General features: G+C 35.6%; 1 protein-coding gene across 1 annotated transcript; it reads left to right on the forward strand.

The window, feature by feature from the left end:
• The first annotated feature begins 12,720 nt into the window (after positions 1-12,720).
• Positions 12,721-26,957, forward strand: LOC144437511 (RNA cytosine-C(5)-methyltransferase NSUN2-like). Its single transcript, XM_078126450.1, has 20 exons — positions 12,721-12,843; positions 13,391-13,465; positions 13,761-13,855; positions 14,455-14,559; positions 16,410-16,515; positions 16,926-16,997; positions 17,463-17,547; positions 18,417-18,618; positions 18,959-19,033; positions 19,573-19,703; positions 20,593-20,666; positions 21,038-21,159; positions 21,746-21,855; positions 22,024-22,090; positions 22,264-22,353; positions 22,788-22,923; positions 23,586-23,663; positions 24,243-24,381; positions 24,839-24,881; positions 25,476-26,957. Exons 1-20 carry the CDS (start codon positions 12,814-12,816, stop codon positions 25,933-25,935), a joined length of 2,295 nt encoding a protein of 764 aa, XP_077982576.1. The 5' UTR covers positions 12,721-12,813; the 3' UTR covers positions 25,936-26,957.
• Positions 26,958-27,205: the final 248 nt, after the last annotated feature.

A 27,205-nucleotide genomic window follows, 5' to 3' on the forward strand; every position in this document is an offset into this window, starting at 1 on the left:
CAATCTGTAATGGCTGTACATCTGATGACAAGAAACAAATAACACAGAGACTATGTGGGAAAAAATGGAAAACCTAACTACCTCAACTAGACACTCACATATGAAAGAAACAACATAGTTTTGAATTGGAGGTTGGAATGTTGTGATATAGCATACTTGGTTGACAAATTGACAACACACATCATCCAAATCTATAAAATCTAATGAAAATATCTATTTTTGTAGGAAAATATTACATTTGTAATTTTTAAAAGCTGTGAATATTGGTACACTGCATTTTTTTTTACCTCTATGCACACATCAGTGAGGATGTAAGCATTGTTCAGTTGGATAACATTGGTATTAAAAAGTCTCTTGCCAAAATGCTCAAAGGGGCATGCCACTCCAGGATATAAAAGTATTTTCATTAACTTTGTGTTCTGGAGAAGCATTTTATTGTTTTGCATCACCTATAATACCAGGGACGTATAAATGTTTCTTTATATGTCCCTGATAACACATGTGTTGTCCCTCATTAGGGGATCTTTGCTGTGGGCCATATTGCCTCATGGGAGTCAGCACAATAATGCTAATACAATAGGTGACAATTAATATTCATGGAATTTTCACTATAGTAATAATAGGCACTTAGAAGTCAGAAATGCACACAATTATGCATGACCATGTGATATAGTGATGACAAATTTCATGAAATGAATTTCTAGAACCCATGAAGTTCATGCAAAATGCCTTTATTTCCTGGGATGGTGTTCCTCATTTAAAAATATTTTTCTTTACATTTTGTAAAGTCTAATCAAAATGACTACAGCATAGAATGAGTACAGCCTCGGGATGCACAAAGAAGCAGTTTTTGATACAGTAATTAACCAAATGTTTGAACCAAACTAGGCAATGGTTACTTTGCATTGATCTATGTACAAAGGTAAAACAAAATAATACAATTCGGTATATATGTTTCAGCCTTTGTACCTTTGAAAACAAGATATTTGTGAGCCTCGACAGTCAGCTGAAAAAGTTGAACACTCTGAAATCAACTTGTGGGCAATTTGCTCACCCTTTGTGGCAACATTACTAATAAACCACTACAACTACAGGGTTAATAAAGTACAAATTTTGAACTCTCCTAAAATTTAATATATTAATATGAATTTATTTTACATTTGTCATAAACTAATTGATTTAATGAATAAAAACTTTAATCATTAAAACATTCAAAAACATATGAAGGACTGTTCCAGTATGTTAGTATCATATTTGAATGTTACTAGTATTCCAGCATTACCGAAATTCACCTCCTGAGGGCGCTATTCCCTGCCAAAGTTGAGCAGACTGGGGCAGGCTCAGCAAGTGAATTTAAGTGTGGAGTTTTAAACATAGTGTCACCTACCTGTATGTTTTCTCATGTGTTGATCCAGTGCATATTTCTTACCATATGCCTTGTTACAGTGTTTACATTCAAAGGGGCGTTTGTTTTCATGAATGGTGGCAATATGTCCTTGGAGAGCATCTCCAGTACTGAAACCTTTGTTGCAACGATCACATACATGTGGACTGAGTCTCTTGTCATGAGAATATCGATGAATTTCAAACTTTGTTTTATGTAGGAAAGTTCGTCCACAAAACTCACATTTATATTTGTGTTTGCTTAGGTCATGTACCGTCGCTATGTGTCTCAGTAAGTCATCTTTCAGTCCGAATGCTGAGTCACATTTGTTGTAGGTACACTTGAAGGCTCGTCCATTCTGATGGTGAAGAGCTTGGTGTCGCTTTAGTCCATTACGGGAAAATACCACATGTTCACATTCGGTACACCTAAAGGCTTGAGTTTTCTTTCTTTTGGGATGCACACGTCTAATGTGATTGCTGAGGTGATTTTTGTGCGTAAATTGTTTGTCACACTGTGGACAGTGCATATTAGTTGTTTCGTGTCCAGCTTCATGGTCTTTCAACCTAACTTTACATGCAAATTTCTTATTGCATATCTTGCACACAAAACTGGGTCCGTCAAAGTTTTCTGCACTCTTGCTACTTCTTACACATTCTTCTGATTTTCCTGTTTCATCTTGTTTTCCTTGGTCGTTTATCAGTTCTTGGTTGGAAATGCCAGCACCTTCCTGTCTACTAGAGTGTACCATCCCTTCTTGTTCTTTCTGAAGAAGCTTTCGTTGTTTGATTCTGTTTGATACACGGATCGGATGTTTCTCAGAGGCAACAACAATATGACTGCATGTGTGCATATAAAACTCATTCTTGGTCTTACAGATAACCCCACATGAAGGGCAGGTTTGAGCATGCTCTGTGTGTTGTTTATCGTTATCAGTGCTATCAATGAGAACTTGACAATGTGAAGTCATGTCTGGGTCTTGCATTATATTCTGTAAATTTTCACTTTCAGTGTCTTCATCAGTAATGGTTTGTATTGTGTCAGCAGTCATGTCATTTTCTCTACTTTCCGTATCCAAGTTACTGACAATCTGAATACCACACTGGTCTACAATGTCTGTGACACTCTCATCTCCCTGTTTGTTTTGCATTTCATTTTGTCCACCATGCGTTAAACTGCTGGCACTGAGTTTCATTCTCTGGTTTCTACCTCTTCTCATTTTGCACTTTGCACCTGTAATTCTACCTCGAGTTTTTCTGTGTCCGTTGGCGGCCATTTTACCACCATACACAAGCATGTCAATGTTGTGACTGTCTGTTCCATTTGATGGAGTAGATTCCATCGTCTCCATGCTGTTAACTCCAGGACTACTGGATACATCTGGTTGCAAACTGTCAGTGAAAAATTCATCTGTCTTTCTTTGTTTATCTGCAAATATAAAAATAAAATGAACAACACTATAATTCATACTAGAATAGAAATTGATACTTGAGTCCATTTTTTAAAATAGAAGTAGTGATAAAGTTACCTTTTTGGAACACAATTTTGGAAGTGACAATGCAGCTCATCAGAGAATCTCTCAGACACCATCTGTGTTACATAACACCATTACACTGATAACGTCGGAGAGATTCAGATGAAAGCCACATAGTCTCTTAGATTCCAAAAAAGGGTAACTTTATCACTACTACAGGTATACGTAGTATAACTCCTGTTAACCACAATTTCAATTTTGAACTTTTCTATCTTGGGAAAAATATGAGGCTGTTTTGCCTTAGCATTATTTTCACCACTCCTGCATCATGCAACCACTCTTAAAGAGAGTGACAAAATTGGCAAACCTGGCATAGAAGAGATCTGCTGTGGGTTGAAGCATCATGACAGGAGGTTTTACAGTTGGACTCAACACTGTTTGGGTGAGGGCTCAAGAGTTATGAAGCTTCTAACATGGTTTAATTACCCATGATACATCATTCCCTGTAAAACTGCATTTTTTAGCAAGATTTGACAATAGCTCTGTTTCTAAGAGGTTGCATGTTGCAGGGTACATGATACAACAAGCCATTGAGAATGACATAGTCCCCGCTATGATTGGGTTTTAAGGAATTAGCACTACTCTGATCACGCAACAACACTTGTGAACCTAAATCAAACAGACTTAGATATGTTGTGTCTGCTTGTCGGACATGGAACATGCCTACAACAATAAAGGATTGGTCAGGTATGGGGGATCATATCAATATGAAAATGGATATGCAAATGTATGTCATAGAACACTGTCCTAATACCAACTCTGAATGAGATCTGTTCAAGCATGTCTGAGTTATGGCTTTGGACATGGAAAATTCACAAACAAAATGGCTGCCAGGCAGGACGGACGGACGGACGCACGCACGCACGGACACACTGATGCACGGACGCACGGACGCACGGACAGACGGAACCCAATCCATAAGTCCCCGTTCCGGACTTCGTCCGCGGGGACTAAAAATATTGACACATACAAACAGACTTACCTAAAATTGCATGCTGTAATCCTTGCAGGAAGTTGAGGGCAGTATTTGCATGTTCATCTCCTACATGGCAGCATATGATGTGATTTGATAAAGTCATCAAATTGTTACAGTCTTCACCACATAGCAGACATTTGAAGGAATCATCCATTGCTGCAATCAACAAACATTTGACTTCTGTTAGTTTGCTATTACCGATGTCATCGAAATATAATGTTACCAGGTAAATGTTAGATACTTGAAAACAGTCAGGGCTCACCCGTTGCAGTCATTTTTGAAGATCGGTCTCAAGAGGGTGTCCACATGAGGAGAAGTGAGGGCTATAGTACAAAATATGGTTAAAACAACTTGCATTCATAAATAAAACTACTTGATCTGACACAAAGTTAGCAGAATTGTTTGACTAGTTGAGATTGCTACTGGATTAACCATTAATTCTGTCATGAAACACTAGGAAATGATGATTTTTTTCAAAAGGAGGCTATAGCAGTTAACTATTACTCCCACATTTCTGCAAACAGCACTCCTAGTGGTCAAACTACACAATCTTTTGTCTTTCTGATAAATGGCATATGGCTGTTCATGCAAATTACATTACATAGTTCAACTTGATATGTTGTGATTTTCAGTAGTGTATTGTTTTAATAGATACAATGCTTCCAGTACCGAACATTATAATAACCTTGGACATAAGTTAATGTATTTTACAGAGAGTGAGTGAAAATTATCAATAAGATGTCTTCCAATAAATTAACTCATCATATACAAATGAAATTGGTGTAAAAAATTAAGACTGCAGTGCAATAATGAGTGTCACTTGTCTACACACCCAAAGTAGTAAATATATTGTGCATTTGTGATTGCGATTTATATCGATGGTTGAACTATTCACAATTTCAGTGTCTTGCCACTTTGTTAATTCAGACTTCCTAGTGACTCCATTTCCTGTATACACAAAGAAATCATGTCACAGGATTTGGCAGTGCAGCAAGGCAGAGTGTTTAGCGCCACCTACGATAATTTCCGGACAGGTCGTAAGACCCTCCAGGTTATCCATTTATCACGAATTGGGCTTGTTGGTTCCAGACGCTGAATACACACTAAATGTTGACAATAAAACGATACGTTTAAGGAGTGCAATATAACTCACCTGTTTGTTAGAATATTTATAACACGTTTACCAAAATACGGATGTGAATGAACTCCGTAATAACGTATTCATCCGTTCTTTTACGGTGCAACATAGGGTGCGTTTGGGCGCACTGTTCTTGACACGAGGACCGTCGTCGGGGGCAGGCGTCCGAGTACACGCGAAAGCCATTTGCAACACTCGTCGCCCAAACGACTTTAGCCTCGCTCTGGTGCGTACACAAAGATGGCAGTGTTGATGCAAGCAGTGATAGCTGAATTTGTGCGGGAATTTATGGACGATGATGAGGAAGTGGTGGTGGAAAATGACATTCTGCCTGTTGTACTCGCCTTACGTTTTAACAGACGAGAAACTACACCCAAAATATACAATTATGCTGAGGAAGTTATCCCACAGTTCACACCAGAAGATTTTCGCCAACATTTTCGTCTGTCAAGAACAACATTTGAAATAGTTTTGCACCAAATTGGGCCTAATCTGGAGAGTCGTTATCGTGGTGGTGAAGAACCCATCGTCAGTTCCAAACAATTGCTGATATTTCTTTGGGTTCTTAGTAATAAATCCAGCATGAGAGAGGTTGCTCAAACGTTTGGTGTGTCAAAGTGGGCTGTTCACGAATGTTGCAGGCGAGTTGCAGACGCCTTGCTACTTCTGAAGGTAAGCATTTATATATGAATCTTGATGACATGATATAGCCGTGGATTTATTACCAGTACATCTATGATATAACGTAGGGCTCCCTTGCTTCTATCCTGGACTTAGTGCCTTTATGGCAGTGTTCTGTATTTGCATGATTTTGTTACATTGAAACACATGTAAGCAGTACCAACCAATTACAATTTACATGTACGTTTCTGAACATGTAAATTTATAGTGCTCATCATGTTTACTGTTGAAAATAAAATAAAATAAAGTAATATTTCCAATTGCACCGAAAAAAATGAATAATTGATAGCTTTCCATAAATCATCAAAGTGCTAGATATTCTATTATAATCATATTTCATTGACCATCACGATGAAGTGGACAATCTAACTGAAAATTAAACTCACCAAATGATACCATGTTTTGTCTTTCCACATCTTGTATCAAAAAGTACATTTAGAAATGTAAATTTCTGGATTATAATCACTTGTCTGTTTTATGATGTATGTTAAGTTTACAGATATTTTTAAAAGATATGTTTTGTTTCAAATTATTTCTTAATCCTCTGTTCATTTTATGATTGTAATTGCATTTTGTTCTTGTGAAATTTATATAGTTCTGTTTTTCCATTTTTTGGAGCACCATATGTTAAAGTAGAACTTCATCTATATTCTTGAATCTTCATTATTAGTATTTATAGTGTATTTTATATGGATAACATTTCATTTTTTGTCATTTTATTTTTTTCCTAGGCTCATTTAATACAGTGGCCAGACCGTGAGAGGTTAAATGCAATAGCTGCATCAGTACAAGAAACCAACCTTTTTCCTGGAGTGGTAGGCTTCATTGATGGTACTCATATCCGTCTTACCAATCTACATGATGCCAACGCAAATGATTACGTCAACAGAAAAGGCTATAAATCAGTTGTTCTTCAACTTGTGGTAGATGATTATATGATTATCAATGATGCATATGTAGGGTGGCCTGGCTCTACTCATGATGCTAGGGTCCTGAGAAATTCAGAATTTTTGCGTAGTGCAGAGGTCAACATACCAGAAGGGAAATATATTTTTGGAGATTCTGCCTACCCAATCAAGCCATGGCTTATTACACCAATTAGAGACACAGGTTTCTTAACACCCCCACAAAGGAGATTTAATCATACTCTCTCTTCTTGTCGTCAAGTTGTAGAGCGAGCCATTGGACACCTAAAGGGTAGATTCAGAAGACTTCAAGATCTGAACAGTCCAAACATTGATACAATTTGTAAATTGATAATGTGTGGTTGTATTCTACACAATGTATGTATAATGACTGATGATGATGTTGAATCATTCATTGACATTGATCAGGTCCAGGATGGCAATGAGTACCCAAACATTTTTCATAATGATGTAACTGGTGTTAGGATTCGAGATAGGCTTGTGGCATTGTTTGTCTGAGCTCGATAAAACAACTGGCAATGAAATGTCACACACATTTTTCACAACGTAGATGTTTAGTGCATACATGTCTCATGGTTAACATTTTGTTAAGTAATTTCAAAGTTAGTCTCCAAGTTTACTTCACTTATGGAAGTGTGCAGTAAAGTACTTACAGATTTTGCGATCTTATCACAATTGGATACTGATAATGAGTCTATGCATTTGCCTGAATGAATAGACAACTTTAGGAGTTTCCTGCTTTCTTGACTAAGTAAGTGTTGGTTTCTTTTTAGAGATATATGCTCATCAATTTTGTGTTTGAATGAGTCCTTGTAAATACCTGCAAATTATAACTATGAAAGAATACACATGATCAAATGAGAATTACTTCTTATCATAGCAACAATATCATTCAAAAATTCACAGGACTAGTATTTTTACTTGTCTCCTTATACTTCCCAACTGCAGATATTACTTCTATAATAACTTGTATGTCCCATGAGTGAAATGTCAAACCAACTTTAACTATTGCTGTAAGTTCAGTTGTGATACTAGTCAATAATAATAATAATAATAATAATAATAACAACAACAACATAAAATTGCAGGATGTAAAACTTTCAAAACCAGATAACTTTATTAAATAACCATCAAACATCGAAAGAAACAAGAAACATTAATGAAATATAAAATTAAAGGGGTTTTGTAATGTTTAACCATATTGCACCACAGATGCAGTGACATACCTGTACATAGGTTGCTGTGCTATAGAACAACCTGGTTATAGGATATGTGAGATCAATAGTTCAATATAGGATAAAGTTAGGCCTCAGACTACCCCCTTCCTCATCAACTTCAAAATGAATTGGCCAAAATTGAAAATTCTTATATACTCTGACCAAACTGCTAATTTGAACCAAAATGTTTTTTGAAAAGGTTTTGAATAATGAAATGTGATAAATGTCATTGATTTCAAAATAGAAATTAAAAAATAGCATAAAATGTTTTGTGTACTACAGCTGTTTCAGAACTAGATTACTAATTAAATTCACTTATTTCTGGCTATGTTGTCCTGTATATTGCTGATAACATGATAGCCTTGAAAATAAATATTCTAATACCAAGGAAATGTAATATTACGACCTGCTAACAAAATTTTACTCGCAGTATACAGTCGCCCAATGTGGGTACTAGATTTAACATATTGCAGGTGAGATGGAAAATCTAATTTTCCCCATAACTTTGCATTGTGTCTGTACTATAGAAGTCCTGGCTACAGTAAGTAACCCTTCACTAGGTCGTCATCAAACAAGTCAGTGTTTATTACTTTGTTTATCAGTCATTCACATAATATGTTCTCAGAGAATCTGAGTAATATTGGGTTCACCTTGGAATATATTTCATTCTTGGTAGCTTATGGCGTAAAACAATAGCAAGACAAAAGAAGGTTTCACATGTAACCTGGTAACATCTATTACACTTGGTGATGGTCACATGTATCAGAGAATAAGTGAAACACAAACACAGAATGGTCATTTTTGATAAGAAGACATGTAGTTCATAGTATAGCTAGGCCAAGTAACAGTTCAATAGTTTGTACATGTATGATAAATCAACACAATAGGGGTGGGTGAGATCAATAGTTAAAAAATCTAAATTGTTTTACTTAGGCCTCAGACACACTTCCCCTACCCTCTTCTAACTAAATTGGTCAAAATTCAACTTTGTTGCACACAGCACAATCAGTATGTAGTATTTGTAGTGCTATGAATACAAAGCCAGTATGTAGTGAGGAAAAAATAGCTCTTTTATTGGCACTATAAATGTATTTTAGAGCCATGCATAACACAATTTTTTCCATTTTTCAATTTGACATTTTTAGAAATGTTTGTATTGGGGCAGATTTCATTATAAAAGTAAAATCTTCTTCATACATGTAGATTATATGAGACCTCCCTCACCCCAAACCCACACTAAATGAATTTAGTTTTTATCCTACTTGCACATTGAACTATTGATCTAAACCTGAACTTCTAACAGAGATGATTGTATTTATTGTACCTTATATGTACAAAAATGTATAGGAACTAGACTAACTACATCTATATACATGGACATTGAATATCCAATATCTAGACGTAGGCTAAGTCAGGCACTTTCATTTCATTCACAGTGTTTGCCACATTATGCACATATTATTTCAAAGTGTCCTAAATTGGTTATGTTTGTGCACAATTCAACATGTTCAGGTCAATGGAGGAACAGATTTTAGAGCCAGTACTGTAAATATTGATCGCTCCCTTACTGGTGAGGGTATAATTACTAGTATGTTATTCTCCAATCAAAGTTTTCTTCGTGACCTGAAGGTTGTCACTACGAGTCAATAGGTCACTCATACTGGTATTTTCCTTGGTTGAACAAAGAAAAATATTGGGAATAACATTTAATTAAAGAGGCCATATGGATGGGGATTTGTATTTATTTTGTATTTCTTATTTCTATCATGGCGTCTTACTTGACAAATCACTGTGAAACAACATAGACCAAGTCTGTGTTTGTAACTCATACATTGCAAATGATTAAGAAATGTTTATGTGTAAAGTGCGTGTTATTGTACATACAATAACAAACTTTTTTTTTTTTTTTACACATAATGTAGCTTTTTGCAATCTAGGTACAAACACAGACTTGGTCAATGATGTTCCATGTTGATTTTTCAAATAGGAAGCCAAGATAAAATTGTTTTTGAAATAAAAAATAAAAAATAAATTCCAAATCCTCATCCATATGGCCTCTTTAGTAGGGAATGTGATAAACATTTAGAAAAATGTATGCAAAAAGCAACAAATATGCCTAGCAACAAGAGCACACCTATAGCAACAGTCAAATTATGATATATATCAAATACAAAGACAACAAAAGGGATTAATAGGTGAGTTGAAAAACATTCAAAAAGTGCATGCAAATATGCCTAGCAACGAGAACATATTGATAGCAATGGTGACATGGGAATGTTTAACAATTCAAATTTTACAGTTGTACTACACCATTGGGGCTATTTTTATGTTTATTTTATATGTGTTATTTTCATTTTTTTTGAAAGAATGTCCAAAAACCTGTCCATTCTTTCCATCTTTTCATCATGCATTTTTTTTCTGTTCTTTTCTTCTTCTTCTTTCACTTTTTTCACCCCGTCTTGATACGTCTCCAACCAGCTCATCAGTTGAGATACATTTGATCTTCTTTTTCTTCCTTTAAGTTGGTTTTTTTTTGGTACTGTTGCACTAGTATTTGCATCACTACTGCTGGCACTGGTCTCATCTTTTGATGTTGTCGACTCAAGGATGAAACGTGGCTGAGTACTGGGGTTATTCCCATAAAGATTCTCAAATTCATCATAGAATAGACAGGTTTTCCTGTCATTACCTGATCTGTTGTTATGATCCCTGGTGGCACGATATTCTCGTTTCAGAGATTTCCATTTATTTGTACATTGATCGGTTGAAAAGTGAAAACCTTTCTCGTACATTTCTTCACTGATCTTGGTCCATATTGTCTTATGCACCTTGAAAATAAATGAAATCCTTTGTGAGGTTTTAAATCTTTAATTAAGCATCTGGAATTTCACATGCCCAAGTTGCCCAGGATTTGTCACTATGTACATGATCAATGAGAGAGAAAGCTTTGATATCATTTTTACAAAATTTCAATGTTTCAATTATTCAATGTTAACCATGTTTGATTTTTAATAAGTAGTTGGCATGTTAGCCTATGTTTACACATTTACCTGCTTTCATTATGACGATTTTCTTTTTAATTGTAGGGTGATGTTTTAAGAGTTTTTGCCTCATGGGTTTGGTAATTTTAAATAAAATAGCTATTAAAAAAGGCAAGCATTATTGTATTGAATACCTTATTTCCATTAAATTCTCTGTCCCTTTCAATACGAAGCATCACAAGGTTTTGTGCAGCAACCATGGGCCATTTCGTTGGGGATACGTCATCGTTTACAATATTTACATTGGTAGGTGGAGTTTTGGATGGCTGAGTTTTTGAGTTTTTAATTACTTGCTCAGCAAACAAAGGATCTGCAAGAAATAATTACCAAAAAAAACCCCAATCATTCAAACACTAGAATGGAAAGTAATGAGACATCATGTCCCAATAAACATTTCCTTAATAAATTGATTTATATATTTTAAAACTTCAAAGACGCGTAGCCGTCAAAGTTTCCTTACCCTGGTACTATACTAATCGAGGTATTTAAATTTTTAATGCCATGAAACTTGGAAACTTGATTATGATCATCAATTTCAGCTGAAGGTATATCAGTTATAGATCGAGCTGTAGCCCTGCTCGCATACGGAGTAAAGTCGTCCCTTCGCGTGCACCGTCTGCAAGCAGGACTACAATATTGCACCTTGTTTTCATTTATAATTTACAATACTTTTTTTATATATTTTATTTTGTGTTAGTTACTGTCACTAAACATTTTTCGTTTTACTTTTTATTTTCGTCTTTATTTTCGTATGGGATTTACAAAAATCACAACGAGATCGACGGAGCGAAACCGCTACAGCTACTACTGTTATTTTAGACCATGACAAATAAAAACGTATGGACGGTGTACCTGTGACAATTCGTTTAGCTGTGACCTCATCTGAAATGAATGTATAGACGCTACCGCCATATGTATACTTTGTTTCAACTTTCTTACTTGTAGCCAAAGAGCTCGTACTTGTTGCAGTAGAGGGCATTGTCCTGTAAAAAACAACATCAAAACATAGGTCAAAGTACGATAGGTCAGAGTTGAACTCATTTGTAAATAAAATTAATACCAGTGTCGGGATTTTTCATCACTTTTAACAAAAAATATCTTACTTTTTGAATTCGGCGCCTTCATTGTCCGCCATCTTGTTCTCGTCTGCTCCCGGTGCAGACGAGGGTCGTGTTCGCGGGTCAAGAACAAGCTTCGGCAGAATAGCCGAACACCAGTAAATGACGTCACAGCTCCCGAAGCTTGTTCTCGCGTCGAGAACAGTGCGCCCAAACGCACCCATAGGTGCGGCCCAACAAGCAATTTGCCCTTATTAGACCCTTTAGCAGTAGTTGAAAAAACCGAACAGAGTGGCACAAATTATTTCAAGGCTATGTGTAAGGATATTTTTGACAACTACTTAGAAATACATACTTTATAAATTGACTGAATATAATATTCCTCGTCTCTTTATATTCCGTCATACTTCCATGGCCATTCAATTTAAAAAAAAAAAAGTTGTATGCGGTCGAGGTCGGATCAAGTTATCCCATTAATATTGTAGGTAAGCATTATCATTGACATGCAGGAAATTGACGTTTAACAAGGTTTACATGAATGATTAAAAATCTCAACACATGAGTGGTACAGATGGATACAATGATATAATGTTCATAAAGTCATTGCAAAAATTAAATCTTCTAATATGACGAATATCCTAAGTATGTAGTGTCTACACGCCCCTTCCAAAAATGGTTTATGCTAACAATATGGCGACCTACATGTGTTGTGAAAACGTGCGTGTTTTTGACTGAGATTTTTGGAGACGCATGTTCCGAGCAAGACGTAAATTACAATATATCACGATCTTCTCTTGCTCGAAAGCATATTCAGTTTCACCAATCGTCAGGAAAGAAAATTTTAGTAATACAGCCGCGATGGGGAGAAGAAAGGCCAAGTGGAGTAAGGTGAGTCTTTGGAATGGGATCGGAGGCTGTACAGCCAGCTACAGTTGTAGCTAAGAAATTGTTGCAGTGAACATCGCCTCCAAGCTACAGTAGTCGGGCTTTACTTACTATATCCGAACACCAACTGCCTTCTCCCCTCCACATTGTAATGCACTTTAGATAACTGCATCTTGTACTTCAAGGAGGTGTTTTATTCTTAACGGTAACAATGTTGTATACCAATCATTGCCATACAGTGAAGCTGTAACATTAACAATCTGAATCGAGTGAGTACAAATACTAATAGTAATACTACGTCTGCAAGCAGGACGTGCGCACCTTGTTGGGTATACTTTGAAGTTTTTCACCTTTTGTAAGTATTACAATGGTAGTACAATCTCCTCGTAGAGTCAGATTACTTTTACATTGGTGTATTTCATGCTTTTACCAGTCTTTTCCCCAATGAGATTGTAGTTATGTAATAATATGGTCCCTGTCAGGACGTAAGTTTTACCAACCTTCTAAAATTTGTATTTTTTTGCATTTAATTTTTTCTTCTAACTTTCAGGGTGAAAGAACTCATCGCAAAGGTGGCTATCCAGACATAGTCAGAGCAAATGAAGCCTTTGAACAATACTACAAGGTATGCCATACTTAGCTTCTTTCTTTGATCACAAAATATTGCATGATTGTGAAATGCTGTTTTCAAGAAAAAATATATTTGGCTTGATTATTCATGAGCGAAAGAAATATAAATTAGCCTAAAATTTACTAGTGGTAAATCATTGTGCTCCAATGAATACATAGCACTAATGCAAGAACCTGGGATTGAATCCTGGGCCTTTAAATGATCAGTAAAAGTTCTTTCAGTTTAGTTCTACATGTTTTTTGAATTCTGTATCATCTAATTATATTTATACAACATTGATATGTTTAAGGCTCAAGGTATTATACCGGAAGGAGAATGGGACCAGTTTGTTTCTGTGTTGAAAGACAATCTGCCAGCAACTTTTAGAATAACAGGATTTAAAAGGTAAAAAAAGCAGTCTGCTCTCAGATAGGTGAATAAGAGAATTTAAAAGGTAAAGTTTGTGCAAATATAACTATTAGTATTTGCTGTTAGTGCAATTCGAAAAACATCATTATATATCTGTATCATATGGAAATGAATATGTGAGCATTCCATGATGTAAACACAGTGACAGTTTGATTGTTTCTCTCTCTCTCTCTCTCTCTCTCTCTCTCTCTCTCTCTCTCTCTCTCTCTCTCTCTCTCTCTCTCTCTCTCTCTCTCTCTCTCTCTCTCTCTCTCTCTCTCTCTCTCTCTCTCTCTCTCTCTCTCTCTCTCTCTCTCTCGATTCAGATAAACATACATGGTAATAACAGAACCCAGAGTGCCACGCAGGATACTTATACTCATGCTTGTGGTGTTATCTAGTTTGCTTCACTTTAATATGAAAGTGTAGTCACAGAGAACTCCACAAGGATGTGTGCAAGTACAACCTAGTACTCTACACTGGTATTCGTTGCATCATAGGGGTTTCTGTTATCACAATTTGTTAATGTAGTGCTCAGTTACTAAGAATACTTTTCAGTTACAGTATTTCAGTGTTGTCACTTTTCTTTTTTACAGACATGCACAGCAGTTGCTCGGTTTTCTAAAAAGTCACTATTTCAATGACCTTGTTGATGTCAAGGTGGAAGGATTAACCATTCAGAAGCCATTCCCGTTACCATGGTAATACCATAAAGTTTGTTTCTTTAGATCTGGTATCACTTTAATGAGACTTACTAAAATATTTGTGATAAATTTATTAGACTCTTATCAGACAGTACTTAACAATATAGAATAAGTAGAATGATCCAACGATTAGCAACCTACTACTTTACGCAACAACCTTTACAAATGCCAGGACACATACCTCTGAGTTCTCCCAGCACCAAACAGGCCAACTTGGACTTGAACCCTGTGACCAGTCACCACCACTCAGAAGTTACTGACCACTCCCTACTTGAATGCATTTTTGTCCTGCCTATTCTGTGTTTTCATCATTGTCACCTTCATTTTCTGCACCTACATTGTATACACATTTTACATCACAAGGAAACCAAAGAAATAGTAGTACAATCCATAACACCAAAGTAAAGTGTTTTCTGTATGTACCACAATTGTTTATGGCATCCATATCAAGTACAACCCATAACACCAAAATAAAGTGTTTTCTGTATGTACCACAATTGTTTATAGCATCCATATCAAGTACAACCCATAACACCAAAGTAAAGTGTTTTCTGTATGTACCACAATTTGTTATAGCATCCATATGAAGTACAACCCATAACACTAAAATAAAGTGTTTTCTGTATGTACCACAATCATTTATAACATCCATATCAAGTACAACCCCTAACACCAAAATAAAGTGTTTTCTGTATGTACCACAATTGTTTATAGCATCCATATCAAGTACAACCCATAACACCAAAATAAAGTGTTTTCTGTATGTACCACAATTGTTTATAGCATCCATATCAAGTACAACCCATAACACCAAAATAAAGTGTTTTCTGTATGTACCACAATTGTTTATAGCATCCATATCAAGTACAACCCATAACACCAAAGTAAAGTGTTTTCTGTATGTACCACAATTGTTTATAGCATCCATATCAAGTACAACCCATAACACCAAAGTAAAGTGTTTTCTGTATGTACCACAATTGTTTATAGCATCCATATCAAGTACAACCCATAACACCAAAGTAAAGTGTTTTCTGTATGTACCACAATTGTTTATAGCATCCATATCAAGTACAACCCATAACACCAAAGTAAAGTGTTTTCTGTATGTACCACAATCGTTTATAGCATCCATATCAAGTACAACCCATAACACCAAAGTAAAGTGTTTTCTGTATGTACCACAATTGTTTATAGCATCCATATCAAGTACAACCCATAACACCAAAGTAAAGTGTTTTCTGTATGTACCACAATCATTTACAGCATCCATATCAAGTACAACCCATAACACCAAAGTAAAGTGTTTTCTGTATGTACCACAATTGTTTATAGCATCCATATCAAGTACAACCCATAACACCAAAGTAAAGTGTTTTCTGTATGTACCACAATCATTTATAGCATCCATATCAAGTACAACCCATAACACCAAAGTAAAGTGTTTTCTGTATGTACCACAATCATTTATAACATCCATAAAACCCATAACACCAAAGTAAAGTGTTTTCTGTATGTACCACAATCATTTATAACATCCATACAACCCATAACACCAAAGTAAACGGTTTTCTGTATGTACCACAATCATTTATGATTTATAACATCCATACAACCCATAACACCAAAATAAAGTGTTTTCTGTTTGTACCACCATCGTTTATAGCATCCATAATAATTATTGCATGAGACAATCACCATAAATCACATAATCTATTCTTTTGGCAAGTGAACCCTCACCATATTGTTATATATAACGTAGGTAAGACACAGTTTAACATCTTGGAAGTCTGAGTTTTACCATTTCTGATAACCAACCATATATTCTTGTTTGTTGTTGATATCAGGTACCCTGATGAGTTGGCATGGCAACTGAATCTGTCAAGGAGTAATATTAGGAAGATACCAGCTTTGGAAAAACTGCATAATTTTCTTATTACTGAGACAGAGAGTGTAAGTAGAGAAAGACAGTCTCATTCTGTTGTGATTCGAAAGACAGTCTCATTCTGCTGTGACTCTTTAGCTAATAATGTGACAGAATTTTGTGTGGTTCTAGTTACCCAACAAATTTGTTTGTTTTTTCACATAAAGTTGTTGTTGACAATGATTCAATGAGTTGTCTTACCTTGATGATAATGTATCTGTTGGTTTTAAATGGCAACAAAGTATTGCTATGTTTTTCTAGAGAGGGTGTTGAATGCACCATGCTTGCCAAGAACATAGAGCTACATTTTTTTGTATTAGTCATAACAAGATTAAATTTTGAAAGTTACTGAACTTTTTCCATTGATATTGACATTGGCTTCTGTATTATACTTACCCATTTTGTCTGTCTCTCTATCTCTCTCTATCTCTGTATACAGGGTAACATAAGTCGTCAGGAGTCTGTTAGCATGATACCACCATTGCTGCTTGATGTACAGCCACACCATAAGGTGAAGTCAGAGAAATAGACTAAAAGAAATATGCAGTTGAATTATAGACATGCACATACAGACACACACACACACACACACACACACACACACACACAGAGTATATATACTGTACATGCACACGTGTGCCCATTTCCATCACCCTTTTAATATTGTTGTAATTTTACATAATAATTTTATAATCAGTGAATATGTTATCATTTTGCTATGATAGTTAACAAATTGATGATATAATGGTGACTATTACATGTACTTGCCACCATGACATACTGGTGTGCATATTTGTGATTATACTTGGTTGTCAACACTAATACCATGTTACCGCTGGCTACATATAAAAACATGTTGAATGATATTTTTGAAATTGAGCCACTGTTTTGGTGAGTCAGCAATAGTTCAACATTTACTAGCAAACTATCAACCACAGGGCTGTCAGTAAATTTCATTTTTGTTCGCTACATACAGGTGTTTGATATGTGTGCAGCACCAGGATCTAAGACAGCCCAGTTGATTGAGATGTTACATGCAGATGATAACCAACCATGGCCAGGTAATGTTTTATTTCATTACAATAGCTAAAGTCATTGACAATACAATGGAATTGAATATCAGTCAATGAGTATACAAGTGAATTAACTAAATGATTGCAAACAAGGTCAGGTTAACCGTACTTCATTGCAGTCAGTTATGCGATAATGTTTTTGGTACAGACAACTTGGCTTTTGTTTGACCTTGGATTTTTTGTATCTAGGCATTTTGGCTGTCTAATCTGCCATGGTTTTCACCTGTTGCTTACCTACAAATGTCACCAAGTGACTCTTAGAAGAACAAAACTCAGAAATGGCTACCGAGACAGATTAAGTGTGTTTAAAATCTTTGATTTGATTTCACTTTGTACCAACTAAAATGTTCCATCTTCTGTCATACAACTGATAACAAAATTTGACAAATTGTCAGTGATCTTCCCAAATTGAGAACAAACAGTGCATCAATGAATTGTTAAACGGTCTCTGGCTGTGCATATCTAATAACCTGTTATTGACTTGATCTGTGACTTCACTACTCATTCACCCCCCCCCCCCCCCCCCCCTGTATTAGTACCAATAAGGATGGTAATTTATGTTGATACAATGTATTATGTATGTTTCTTCAAGTGAGTACTTTAGTATTTGATATGGCCATTTGTTGGTATGGCTAAATTATCCATTTGAGATGTAACCACAACAGGCATGATAGTGGCTGTTGGTCTGTATTACTCAGCAAAACTGTGAAGAGTCAGACTGTCCAAGAAGATGCAGAAAAGTGCTATAGTTGTACATATATAATACCCAAATAGTAAATGGATGTAGTAGTTCTACGAGTACTGATAAGAGTATAAAACCTTTCAACATGTTTTACTTTTGTACTGTGTTTCTATAGATGGTTTTGTCCTTGCTAATGATGCTGACAATAAACGTTGTTACATTATGGTGCACCAAGCCAAGAGACTAAACAGTCCCTGTGTTATGATAGTCAACCAGGATGCCACTGTTATGCCAGTTATTCATGTACCTGATGATAAAAATGAAGGGGAAGTGAAAGCCCTCAAGTTTGACAGAGTACTGTGTGATGTTCCATGTAGGTAAGTCAAGGCTTTATAGTATTTGTGGACATAGTTCTTCAGAAAAGTTTCAAAATATTAAAGAAGATAGCATACAGGCAGTATTTTTTCCATCCACATGTTACTGAAATGTGTGTGTCTCTGTCTGTTTGTGTCTGTCTGTCTGTATGTATGTATGTATGTATGTATGTATGTATGTCTGTCTGTCTGTATGTGTGTCTCTGTGTCTCTCTGTCTACGTCTGTGTCTGTGTGCGTGCATCTGTTTATGTCTGGGTCTCAGTGTGTACCATGTGAAATTGTATATATAGACAACTACTGTACAGTTTAACTGCTAATGAAATGTACTCTGTCCCTTTCAGTGCTGATGGTACACTTCGTAAAAATTATGTGGTTTGGAAAAAATGGAGTGTACATAATGGTTTCACTTTACATCCGTAAGTCTTGAATTTATCTCATTTCATTTTACCAATCCTTTTAGAAAAGTCACAAGTCAGCAAAAGTGAAATTTCAGTACTGATTCAGTCAAAATGTGTAATGATTTTGAATTGCAAGTTCTGTACACTAGTAGTAATGAGTAATCAATTTTTTCATTAGAAGACTACAAACTGCTTCAGAAAATGTAAAACTGAATATGTTATTGACAATGTTCTAGCTAAGCAGTACTATCTCAGTAAGAAACTGAATATGTTATCGATGATGTTCTAGCTAATCTGTACCATCTCAGTAAGAGATAATAGTTTTCAATATTGCAAGAATCAGTATTCAGGGACTATGAGATGATAGTTATGACAAATAATGTCTACTCCTACGAGTCCTAGATTCAAAACATTTGTTCAGGGATTGGCCCACAAGTACATCTTCCATTATCATTCATGACATATATGGTCAAACACTTGAAGGGAGAACAGATTGTTGTTATTTACGGTTGAAGCTGACATTGATGTGGTTAACACAATGCATGGATATTTTACAGACTTCAGTTACAACTGTTGACAAGAGGAGTAGAATTACTAGAGATTGGTGGTAGATTAGTGTATTCTACATGCTCTTTTAACCCAATAGAAGATGAGGCAGTTGTTGCAGCGTTACTCAGTAGAAGTCAAGGTGAGGTCAAAGGTCAAACTGCACATTCCACCACGAGGTAATAGTGACCAGACTGTATGTATGTATGTATGTATGTATGTGTGTATGTATGTATGTATGTATGTGTGTATGTATGTATGTATGTATGTATGTATGTATGTATGTATACATACCGTACACAAACACACAAGTACTAACAATACATCACAAATAAAGTTTTGTACTGCATGTACATATATTTGCTCATCAATATTCTACAGTACTTCATGTCAGATTGTCTGGTAATATATTGTATACATGTACATTTTGTATTTACATATTGTGTGAGTTCAAAAACTCACACTTGTAGTCTGAACATAGTACATTGTATAAGGTTCAGCTTAGATTTCATTAGTTCATATAAGATAAGTGTAGTATGCATTTTAAACTTGATCAACATAATTTACATGGTAAACAGGGAACTTTAAATCCAGCTTATATTACATATACTGGTAATCCATTTAAAGAGTTTAGCCAATAAAAACACTCGTCGACTAAGACAGATCGAAAGCTCAATGCTGAAAAACTTTGAACTGCTTGTGTGTTATAACCTTTCAAAATCAATAAAAACTCTGTCATTATAGCTATTACACATTTATTAATTAAATATGATAAAAATGATTGCCAATCTCTTTATGACACATGCTCATTTCTTGCACTGAAATTACACTTTGCAGATCTGTTCTCCATTTAGTGTTATTAAGCTGTGCTGTTGTTGAAAAGTTCAAAAACAAAATAAACAATCAGTGTGTGTGTGTGTGTGTGTGTGTGTGTGTGTACAGGTGTTAGAAACAGCAGTGGAACTTTGAAATTGAGGCATGTATTTACATTGTTTATTACCGATGTATTCATTCCTTCTTTTGTGATAAAGGTGCCTTGGAATTAGTGGATTGTTCTAAAGAACTGCCAAATCTGAAAAGAGTTGATGGTCTCACATCATGGAAGGTAAGTTGGGCATAGTTCATGGGTTTACTGCATGGAACGTAGTTCACCGGCTTACTGACAGTAGATAAGAAAAAGTTGACATGGTTTGGAAACTGTCACTGCCAATGATTACTTTCATTTCTCTACTCTTCTGGAGTTAGCTAAAACACTGCAATCCAAACATCAACACAGTTATATAAAGGGGAACATCACCTGCATGTCCACGTCTAGTAGCAGTACGTTTAAATGGTTTATTTCATTCAGACAGCATATAATATTATGTGTGTGTGATGTGGACAAATCACAATTTGCATGTGTGTGTGATTTGGGCCAATCACAATGAAGCACATACATAGTCCACTAATAAATATGTGATTCCTTTTGATTGACAGGTTATGACAGAGACTAATAAAGTATATCCAAATTATGAAGAGGTACCTTTGAAGAACAGGAAGAGAATCAAAGAGTCTATGTTTCCACCAGAAGATGTGGACAGTTTACATTTAGATAGATGGTAAATACTTCAAATATGACTATCACAAGTCCATGCTCCTATGTGTACATGTAGTTAGCCATAAATGTGTGGAATTTTGTTTACCTTATTGTTGCTCATCACCTATAGACGTTGGCCAGTAACAATAGATTCATTTCATTGCTTGAAATCACTATGTATAGTTCCATGGCCATTTTCTTTGTGTTTATTTCCTTCAAACTTTGGACAAAGATGGCAGATTCACAGCCTTTACAAAGGTAACAGAATCACAAAGCTTAACAGATTCAAACCTTGCACAGGGGTGTAACACATTCAAACCTTGCACAAAGGCAAACTTTGCACAGAGGTGTAACACATTCAAACCTTGCACAAAGGCAACACATCTACACAACAAATCTTATTTTGAGGTAACAAATACCGTGGTAAACTCATACAGTACAATCCTGCCAAATACTTTGATCGCATTACTCTTATTCAAAAGTCACAACTCTCTTTAAAAGGGGCATTTCAGAGACTGTGGGATGAGATTTATTATAAGGAGAGATGGGGATTAGTAAGGATTATCATTTTCAGTGCTGACTGTTTCCTAATTATATTTTTATTTTAGTATACGTCTGTTACCGCACCATCAAGACACTGGTGGTTTCTTTATAGCAGTACTACAGAAAACCAAAGCACTGCCTTGGACCAGAGAAGGCAAAAAATCTACACAAACAGGTAACATCCAAATTAATGGTCAGATTGTGTCAAACAGGAATGCTGTGTAACTCGCACAGATGTTTTGTAATTTCTGACGATGTCACAAAAATAAGTCTACATTTGAAAAGTTGCTGTTTTTGTCTGTCGTAACTGCTAATATCTTTTCATTTATTTTATATTTTTCAGATAGTGAGGAAGCCTCTAGTGTTCAGGAGGTTAGTGAAGACGGCAAACGAAAGTCAACATTCAAAGGGTAAATGTTTTGTCATAATGATTATGAATTGAGTATTGAACAAATTTATGAAAATATTGAAGTTGACAGTGAAAATTATCAATAACCACAGATGGTCAGGTGACTATGAGTGGCTGACTGTTGTAAGTAAACAAATTCACTAAGTTTTGTAAAATTGTATTTCTGTTTTACAGTCCCCCACCAAAACGACGTCACTTTGAAGGGTATAAAGAAGATCCATTCATATTTTTTGAAGAAGATGAAGAACTATGGCCACCTATCAGGTAAATAAGTTACTGTTTACACATTAACATCAAGCCAGTGTACACAGTACCATCAATATTAGTAAGCAGTTACCATTAGTAACAAGACAACTCAGCTGATCAGAAAGATTAGACTGTTTCTAGGAAAGGTTTAATGAATTTTACAATGTACATTTATGAAAAATAATGAAAAAGTCACAGTTGTTCGTTGGAATTTAAAAGTGAGCCATTCATAATCTACATCCCCATGTTAATAATTTATCTGATCTCAAAGTCAAGTATGAATGCTTCCAGGCTGAGTGATGCCTAGTCCCAGGGCAGGAGTAATTTTCTTGAAACCTTCGAGCCCTGTGTGTCTTTGAGGCCATGTTTTCCAGTGGAGCAACTAGTTGTATTTATCCCGTGTACATCTAGTATTTCAAACCAGTGAAATTGTGTTCTCTCCTCTCCATTAGAAATTTCTTTGGTATTCCGGAATCTTTTCCAAGCACACAACTCCTTATACGATGTGAGACAGGAAAGAAGAGAACTATTTATTTTGTCAATGAAGCCATTAAACAGATTATCACTAACAATCGCAACAAACTCAAGGTAAAGCATAAAATCTGATAAATTTCAGTAAATTTTATAATTGTTCTGTGTATATAGTGAATGCCAGTGCAGCAAAGCCACGTAATATGTTTCATGATGTTATCTACACTATGGCCTTCGATTTCGATGATCAGTCACATGACTCATTGGCACTGTCATGTTGAATTTGTGGTCTGCGCCATATTGGATTAGATCAAGTGACTGAAGAGAAACAATTTTTTTTGCCTGATATACACATCATATTAAGTTTTCATAAACAAAACAAAAATTTTAAAATATATAAAAATGGAACCATGATAAATGACAAACTTGCCTTAAAATAAAGGAATAAATCCATTTGCTACAAAGTTTTTGCCATAGAGGGCAGGCTTTATGTGATCATTACAACATTTCCTTATTACTGCGCAGAGGAAAGCGTAACTTCATGAACTTCATGAAAGTTGCACAATATTGACCATGCATTCAAATTGATCATACTACATCAAATCAAAACAATCCATTTTTCAGTTATTGTTTAAACAAATTGCGAAAATAGATTTATATTTCCAGTTCTAACTGGTGTGAGCATATGGAGTGAGCCCTAGTGTGATAGTATTGAGTACTTCCTAGAATATAAATCATGAATTGACATGATAATCTTAATTGTTGAATTTTTATTACAGGTTATCAACAGCGGTGTAAGGGTTTTATGTCGAAGTAACTCACCAGAAGTAGACTGTAATTTTAGACTTACACAAGAGGTACAGTAATCTAACATAACGCTATAGTGTGTGTGAGTGCCAGTGTCACAGACGGGTCCTCTGCCACCCAGACAGCCATGCTTGGCACAATGTGACATGCTTCAAAAGTGAACTTTTAGTAGCCTTTTGAATGACAATATTACACATGTACTAATAGTAATACTTTCACATGAAGAAAAATTGGTAATCCCAATGTCCATGTGTATATGTGCTAAATATAAACATGTCAGAGTTTGTTTCAATGTTGAAGACATGCATATTATATGTTGACAATTATGCAAATTACCACCCTATTGATATGTAAATTATTATGCAAATTAGTTATGCTAAGGACACCCTCAAGACTTTGAGCATGTCACTTTTCATGCCATGGCTTTGTCAAAACCTCTACTCAAATCCAAGTCAGGAAGCTGACCTCCAAGATCTTACCAATTGGTCTCTCGTAGGCAATATTTCCACAAAATTTCATGTGTATTCATCAATAATTCTTTTAAAGATATTGTGCCCAACAAGCAACGATCAAAACAAAACAAAAACATAAACATTTATTGTCTCATCTCTCTTTCTTTTGGTGAACAGGGTTCATCGTCACTGTTGTCGTACGTGTCAAATCGTCTTGTACATCTTACCAAAGATGATGTCATCACTCTACTTACTGAAGAAAACCCCTTTGTACATAAATTATCAACAGATTCTAGAAAACAGATCACAGAGAATGGTGAGTGTTAATGTGAATGTAATCTGGTTTATTACAGTTTATAGATTAAATGAATAAATAAATAAATAAATCTAATAAAATGTGTTGATATTTACCTTTTTCTTACAATGTAGATGCATCTAGCATCATTTTTTTACTGAGGTATTTCAAACCATGAAACTACAAAAGTGAAGTTGATAATTTTGTGTATAAATTTGTATCTGTGGGAACCTTGTGTCATTCCCCATTATGTTAATAACACTTTATTGTGTCATGGGTTGATGGTCTTCAAATCCTGAATAAATAGACCAATTTCAAAAAAAAAATTATTTGTTAGGTATTATAGTTAATACTTGTGTTGTAGAAAGTGACAGTATGTGTATTAGTTTTATCGTCATGACGACACATTACATATAATCTGACAGTCTGTCATGTCATACTGATGTTGTCATGGAGATGTCTTCTTGTTCTTTTGTAGGTCAAGGCAGCCTTATGTTTGTGTATGATCCTCCTACAGATAAGTAAGTCATTCGTAAGCTGAGTTTAAACAGGGCCTGAAATGAAACTTTTTATCTGTGGTAGTCCCAATGGGCTACAAATTTCAAGAAGTGGTAGCCCAAGGATGGTGACCAGTAGTCTCATATTCCTGAAGTGAAAACAGAGTTCCTGTATTGGAAATATTAAAATACTGTAAATCTTGCATCCTTTCAATCATTGCATAATCAGTGGTACCCTGAGTGGGCTACCGTCTGCAGATTATGGTAGCCCTATGACAAGAATTGGTAGTCTGTTGACATTGGACTACTGTTAATTTTGAGCCCTGTAAGTGTTGTGGGAATCTTGATTATGTCATCAACTGAACTAACAATGACAGAAGACAATTTTCAATACTATCAAAGACATTTAATGTATCTACAATAACTGATAAAGAAGATTTTGTGTAAGCGTTTTCACTCTAGTGGCCAACATTTTATGAATTGGTAGTATTTCAATTTACTTTCAATACCTCAGTTCATAAACATTTTATTTTATAAATGTTCAGGTGTTGATTGTCATTGTTACATTTCTGATAATTCTTTCAAAAGTCTTGAGATTAAATTTTTATTCATTCACAGGTGTCCAGATGAAAATAGGATTGTAATTGTTGGATGGAGAGGAAGGACATCTGTACGTTCATTTGTTGCTAAGGGAGACCGCTATCACATCCTGAGAATGTGTGGAGTAGATGTCAATCTGTTGTCTGAGAGGAAACCAAAACAAAACAAAGGAGGAGGAGCCACTGGAGGCCAACAGAGTACTGGTGAACAAAAAGATGTAGAAGATGGTGATAATGATAATGATGATGGTGGTGGTGGTGGTGGTGATGGTGATGATGATGATGATGAGAAAATTGAAGATGTTCCTGATGATGATGAGGGTGTGAGCTCAAAGGAGGAGGAGATGGCGGAGGAAGAGATGGCAGAGAAGGAGGAGGATGATGTTGTAAATATTAAAGACACTGAAGACAAGATAAGTGGAGATGAGGACAGTGTAAAACAAGAAAATGAAAACAGAGATAGTGAGCAACCACTCTGATGACTCATAGACCCAAGAGACTAGAAGACTAGTAGAAATCTTGACATGTCTAGTGAAAATAAGGCAAACTCCAGCAATGGTATAACTACTTGTACTAATGACCAAATTTACGCAAGACCCCTTCCCCCTCCCCAAAGGCGGAGTAATAGACCTATTATAGTGTTGTGAATTTAAGATCCCCCCCCCCCAATGACAGAGTGGTGTGGTATATCTACAACTACAAGTCAACCAATTTATATAATTACAATTTCCACTATCTCATACATTACAATACATCACTGTCAGTGGATGGACTTAATTGAGCACCCCAGTCTGTTGCACTGGCATCATGACCAACTTATACCATTGAGTGATCAGCTGAGGGGCTGGGGATCCAATCAAGGGCCAGCTGACAGTGTTCACTTATTTCAAATGTAACCTCTCCCAATTGATGATATAAAACTTTCACAGTACTCTGAAAAGTGTTTTTATAATTTTTAAGAACATTTGACAGAAATACAAACTTTCAAATTTTGTTTACTGCTTCCTGCCACCATGTTTGACCATCTACTACTGATTAAAATTGGTCATACTATTGATACAGGCATTCCTGGATGGATGTGCATGCATACATACACAGTATTAGCCTGTGTTAGCATTAGCACTGCCGCTGTCTCCTATAAACCAGGCCCTCTGGTGGCATGTATGAGAGATGACACAATGAGATCAAGATTTCAAGTATGATGAATAAAAGTTTAAGCAACATGCTACTTTATTTCATTGAAACACAAAGAAGGAAATGTTTGTAAAAATTTGTAAGCATTACACCGTAATATGTACATTCATTATTATTATACTTTACAACAACACTTTAGGACATTGTTTGTCACTATAAAATTATATCACTTTTACTAGGACCCACTCTGTAATAGATGACCATGTCCAGTTCAAGGTGCAAAAGTACATATTGACCAGTTTTACCTATGTATATGTACAAATTGTGTGAAAATATTATTTTGTGTGTGGCCGCTGCCATCACAAGTGTTGGGGTAAAGGGGAGGGGTTTGGGTGAGGGGTTTAGTTTTCAAAGAACATTACACATGAGAAGTTATGGATATTCTCACCCACCAGAAGCATAACTACATTGTATAGTGGTATTATGTGTGAAGTATAGACAGAGGCAATACGGGCAAGATTAGCCAAGGCTCTTGTAGATTTTTGTATTTGTCTAATAGAGTTGACATAATCATGTACAAAAATGTATGTACTTTAGATAAAGAGTGTTCAGTTT

The sequence above is a fragment of the Glandiceps talaboti genome, chromosome 7 (assembly GCF_964340395.1).
Source record: "Glandiceps talaboti chromosome 7, keGlaTala1.1, whole genome shotgun sequence".
NCBI classification, from domain to species: domain Eukaryota; kingdom Metazoa; phylum Hemichordata; class Enteropneusta; family Spengelidae; genus Glandiceps; species Glandiceps talaboti.